Genomic DNA, 5,909 nt, shown 5'->3' with positions numbered 1-5,909 from the left:
CCTGAGTGTGTGTGTGCACGTGTGCACATGTGTGCATGCGTTTGGGATTTGAGGGTTGGGCTATGTGGCCTGATTTTTTTTCTTCTCCTACTTTCCACTCATACAGCACTGCTGTCTTGTTCTGGTCCTACTCAGGCATTTGAGCCCTCCTTCCCCAGCCCCCTGGGAGCAGGCTGGGGTTTGCCCTGCCGCCTCGCCCGGGCACGCACTGCTCAGTGGTAGGGATAGCCTTTGCCCGTGAGACTCTGATAGGCCTGTCCTGGGCTCCTGGGAGCTTCAGGACTCTCTCTGAATTGCCTGTTGCCTGAGGGCAGGCTCCTAGCCTACATGACTGACTAGACAGTCCCGCTCAGGCCCAGGGCTACATGGACTCTTCTCCATGGCCTGGTGCTGCTATCCTGACATGTTTCCAGAGCTGGGAAGAGCCTGGGGAGGCTGGGCTCCTGCATGAGTCTCCTGGTACTGCTGTCACACGGTACTACACACTTAGTGGCTTAAAGCAACTCCGATTTATTCTCTTATGGTTCTCGTGGTCACATGTCTAAAATGGGTTGGCCGAGCTACATTCTTTCTGGAGGCTCTAGGAGAAAATTCGTTTCTGTGCCTTCTCTAAAGGCTGCCTGGACTCCTTGGCTCGTCCCAACTTCTGCTTCCGTGGTCACATCCCCTTGCTTCTCTGACTCTCGCCCTCCTGCCTCCCTCTTATAAAAACCCTTGTGATGACCGTTGGGTCTGTAGAATAATCCAGGCTCATCTCCCCATTGTAAGGTCTTTCATTTAATCACCTCTCTAAGTCTCTTTTGCTATGTAAGGTAACATATTCATAGATTCTGGGGATTGGGACATGCACATCTTTGGGGGGCTTATCCCCAAGCTTACCACAGCACCCCACACCTCAGAGAAGATCTATGCAAGTGAGTAGACATGGTGGATCCCAAACCAACCTGGTCATGGTACGATTTCTGTGATTCTAGAAACCCCAAACCCCTTCTCCCTCTAGATATCTCCCTAGATGCCCCCTCAGTGTACAAAGCATCTTCATCCACACTGAGAACTCAGGCTTCGTACAAGGCCTGAACACGTTTCTTCACACTAAAGTGTAAATGGTTGACGGCAGAGCCTTTCCTAACAGCAAGTTCTGATTGGAGGGAGGCTCGCGTGAGGGAAGGAGGAGGGAGGGGGGCAGGGGCTTACTTGGATCATGTCCTGGTAACCCACTAGCATGGGGCTTGCCAGTGATGGAGGGAGCAAAAGCACCTAGAAGTATGACCATAACGTTTTAATCAAACAGAGCAAAATGGCCGCAATGCAGAACAGGTAGTGCTTGGAGAAGAGAAAGAAGATCATCTCCTTGGTGACATAGATTATGTGTATAAAGACGAAGCAGTACAGGAACATGGCAAACTGGTTCTGGGGAAGCAGGAGGTCCTGGAGGCCTCCCGAGAACTGTGGGGAAAGAAGAGAGTGCCGCTGGCCCAACCGTGCTGCTCAGCGGCCAGGCAGGTCTGGGTGTCTGTCCTGCTCCTGTCCCTTCCGGAATGTGACCTTGAGCAGGTCATCTTCCTCACCTGAGAGAAAGGTCACTGTGCCCCCCTCACAGACTATGGGAGGAAGAGTGGGCCAAGAACAGAAACATTCCCAGCAAGGTCATAGGTATGGAGAGGGACCTCATGGGTTTTCACTTCTTCAGTCTGCCCTTAGCCCTCCTGAGTCAGGTGCCAGGCGACACTGTCCTTTCTGCGGGTTCTCTGCTGCCTCCAAGTCACGTGGGTGGCAGACTCTCTCTGACTCTGAGGTCCCCAGATGTGCACGCCGGGTCTTGGGAATGTTCTCTGGACGGCTTGCCCTGACACTCAGCCTTGTTCTCTGCATAGTGGCACAATGGGAGGGTGTCCCTTGGGCATAAGTGCCTGTTTCTGACTCTCTTGTCCTGGCAAATGTCTCACGGGGTCAGTCTGTGGTCTCTCGGCCAGAGTTTGGATCTCCCTGGGGGACGGGTGGTCAGAGACAGGAGATAGGGTCTCCCTGAACACTTCCAATATGGAGCCTGGGAAAAGCCTCTTGAGTCGTCTGGCTGATTCTGCCTGCGTACTGCTCATTTCTGGAATCTATATAATTGAGGTCCAACAAGCCCCTATTTTAACTGTAGAAAGCATCAACATATAAGTATAGCGAAAGCTGACATAACTATTTTGATCCGTAGTTAAGAAGGCATCACCCATGGTTTATTCTTTAAAATATCTTTTAAAATCATGCCATGCTTTTTTGTAAGCAGGCAGATGGCAGGGACCGGGATGCCCTAAGCTAGCTAGAAACATACTCACAGAGATAGTTTTCAATACAATGAATCTATCTACCTACCCATTCATCCAGAAAAAGAGGGAGTGGGGAGGGGGCTTAAACATCAAGTCAGCTTTCCACTTGCCAGTAAATGCACAAAACATAAAACACTTCTGTAAACGATTACCAAAGACCGGGGTTGTGGACACACCATTGTTTGGACAACTACGGAAAATGTGAGGGCAAATCAATAAACCGGAGCAGGCAGAAAATGACTCCAGTGATGCCATTTCTAAAGTGAATAGCAAGGCAGGTTGAAGACCCGAGGAAGAAACCCAGCATTCTAGCGGGAGGGGGCGCTGCGCAGGTGGTCTGCAGACCCGCTACGGCTCCGGGTCCGTGGACTTCTGCCGCCAGAAGCAGCCCAGCATGTGTTTTCAGTCTGAAATGCTCATGGGTGATAATTGTGATTTTGACAAACAAACGTGGATTTGTGAGACCTTTTAGGCTTTTCACAACACTTTCAATGGTCTATCTTTTGAGCAGAAGACAGACAGCAGATAAGACTTTACACAAGGGTTTCCAGCTCATCCAGCAAGAGTAAGATTTTCAAACTAAAAAAGGGAAAACAAGTATGGTTAGAAGCAGGCATAGAGCAAACGCATAGTCCTGTAACCACAGGGGCTTTAAGGAGTTTCAGGCCCCAACTCGTGACACATTTTATCCCACGATACTGAGAACAAAACCCCAGGCTTGGAAATGGAACTTACTAGTGAGGAAAAAAAAAAAAAAAAACTCAGGAAATGTGCCAGAATCTTAGAGACAAGCAAATGCTTTCTAGATTTTTAAAAAGAGAGGAAAAAAGATGGATTCTGGTGATCCCAGTTCAATAGGCTTGACTTGGCTCAGCAAAACCATTCAGTGTATAATTAAGCAGGTATTTTGCGAGCAGTAAACCCCCCCCCCAAAAAAACCAAACGATAGTTGTTAAAACCCAGCATGTGTTCATTGAAAACAAATCATGCAAAACCAATCTCCTTTTCTTAAAAAAAAAAAAAGGACCAGTCAATTAGGGAAATGCTGTAGGTCGTATAATATCTTAATTCTGGGAAACCATTTGACAGTGTGTCTCAAGATAGTTTTTTGGACAAGGTAGAGAAATGTGAGCTGGATAAAATGTAACCCAAGGGTGCTGATTAATGGAACATTGCTAACCTGTAGGGAGATCTTACAGTGGTATTTACTTTAGGTCATATCCTCCTCAACAATTATAGCAATGACTTGGATAAAGACAGAAGGGAAGTTTCTCAGAAGTGAGGATGACTCAGAGCTGGGAAGCACAGCTAATACGTTACATCCCAATAAAACTGAAAAGTGATGAATGTAAGTTGTTGCATTTGGGTCAAGAAGTGAATTGCATGAGTACAGAAAAATGGTAATAGCTAACATTTATTGAGTGCTTACCTAATGTGCCAGGCTCATCGCAAAGTGCCTCGCATGCGTGCCTGCTCTTTACTCCTCATTATGACCCTATGAGGCAGGGACTACTTTCCAGATGAGCAAACCAAGGTCCAAGGAGGATTCGTAACTTGCCCAATGTCATGCGGATTATACACGATAGAGCCAGAGTTTTAACCCAGGACTGATCTCAAAGCCCAGGCAACACGTTTTCAACAAAGGCTTCTTCTCATTATTTAGGACTTAACAGCCCAGTCTCACAGTGCTTACCCCTTCCCATCGCATTGGACCAAAAGCAGGCTTTCTTATCCCCCATTTAAAACAGATTAGGGGAGAGTGGTCCATTTCCTGGCTAAAGATGTCGAAGTTTTAGTTGGCAACAAGGCAAAGCTATGCAACAGAACAAATGCAGCTCTGGTGAGGGGAGGTGATGGCTTTATCAAAACGCCCTGGGCGGACTGCAGTTGGGCTCCCCTCTCTTACACGAGTTGCAGAGAGGACCAGGGAGTGGTGGAAATGCAGTCCCCGAGAAGGAAAGCTGTCGGCAGGCGGGTGGACAGGTGGACAGGTGGACAGGTGGTTGTGGGGCCCCTCGCGGGGTCAACTCTCCTGAAAGAGTTGATCTCAGCTTAGCAGGGAAGCTCTAATGCAGCCGGCAGCCCGTCTCTGGGCCAGGGCAGGGGGAAGCAGGTCAGGTGGGCTCCCCCGACCCTCAGGATCGGCCCCAGCCCTCCGGGAGGGACCTGCGGGCCTCTCGCCAGCGCCCCTCCTTCTCTGTCACCTACCAGGCGGGGCGTCACCTGCTGCTGAAGCTGCTCCATCACCTCCTCGTGCTGCCGCTGGCGCTCGTTCTCCTCGTGCAGGTACTTAAGCCGCGTGAGCTCGAACTCCATGCGCACCTTCTCCAGCTCCATCTCTGTGTTGCGCTCGGTGGCCGGGGTCTCGGGGGCGGCCGGCGTGGGGGGCAGCTCCCCGAGTTCAGGTCCGTCGCCCGCCTGGCCCTTGGCGGCGGAGCTGGCCTTGGAGGACGGTGACTTGGGTGGCCCTGGGCAGCCTCCGTCCTCGCAAGCTTCCATCTCCTCCAGCTGGTTGTAGGAAGAGTCTGGCTTCGGGAACTCTGCCTCCTGGCGCAGTGAAGGGGCGAGTCAGGGGGCAGTGCAGAGTGGGCCTGGGGCTGCGCCCACGCCACCCCGGGCACCTCCGCACCACAGTGGACTGGGTGGGACGTGTGAGAGAGGGCTGTGACCTGTAAGGATCTAGACCGAGTTCTAACCACAGGTGCACTCACCTGGAGTTACAGGGAAGCGGAGGGCGCACTGACACGAAGGAAGGGTGCCCTCAAGTTGCAAGGGGGAGGCTTGAGGAGTTGAGGCAGAAGTCTGTCTTCCTGGTAACTTTCCCACCCCCACTCTAACTTTGAGACAATGAGACACCCGGTCCTCCTGGGCCTACAGAGGGAGGAGCCTAAATGTAGGGGACCAACACAAGGGCTATGGGGGAGCCAGGTCCCATTCACAGAGAGAGGACAGGGCCCTGAATGGGGAGGTAGGTGGGAGAGACCAAAGCCAGCCTCAGATGACTTCACAATCTCATTAAGGGCTACCTGGTCCCTGGTGACAGCTGGGGGCCAGCTGTGGGGGTGGGGTGCACATGACTTGCTCTTCTTAGCAGCTCTCTGGGATCTCCTAGCACTCAGCTCCTATCATGTGTTCCAGTGATACTCTCCTCCCCACGTAGGGACAGGCGGGGGCAGTGAAACAAGGCACCCCCCTCACCTTACCAAAGAAGCCCTTGATTTCCCTTCAGACATGGGGTCATCAGGCACCGCCTTGGGGAAGGTTGGGCATGGGGGCATGGGCATTTCTCCTGCTCCCCGGGCTTCCATCATTTCTCTGTCCTCTGCCGCCATCCAGAAAACCACAGTGCTGCCAATTGGGGCCAAAGGACATCTTTTAAGGTACTAACATTTGGTCTCACCAGATTCCACAGCCGGGCCACCATCACAATCCCCTGTCCTCATAATAACCCACATTCTACTCGTTGCTAGGGCCCCTCTGGCAGAGGGTGTGACACGCCTTTGAGGCCCATTATTAGGAACTGTAGGATGGGCCTTCACCACCCCAGGGACTGCTTTAGACACTAGAATTCCACCACTTGAATCCAGAGTTCCA

General features: G+C 51.6%; 1 protein-coding gene across 1 annotated transcript; it reads right to left on the bottom strand.

The window, feature by feature from the left end:
- Positions 1 to 1,257: 1,257 nt before the first annotated feature.
- On the bottom strand, positions 1,258 to 5,647 carry TMEM247 (transmembrane protein 247). The gene is made up of 3 exons (XM_026486610.2): positions 5,519 to 5,647; positions 4,524 to 4,862; positions 1,258 to 1,446 (listed from the first exon to the last, which is right to left on the bottom strand). The coding sequence occupies exons 1-3, from the start codon at positions 5,645 to 5,647 to the stop codon at positions 1,258 to 1,260; spliced, it is 657 nt and encodes a 218-aa protein (XP_026342395.1).
- Positions 5,648 to 5,909: the final 262 nt, after the last annotated feature.

Source organism: Ursus arctos, unplaced genomic scaffold (genome assembly GCF_023065955.2).
Source record: "Ursus arctos isolate Adak ecotype North America unplaced genomic scaffold, UrsArc2.0 scaffold_8, whole genome shotgun sequence".
Taxonomy (NCBI): Eukaryota; Metazoa; Chordata; class Mammalia; order Carnivora; family Ursidae; genus Ursus; species Ursus arctos.
Note: the sequence above shows the minus strand (reverse complement) of the source record. Positions and strands in the feature narration are given on the sequence as shown.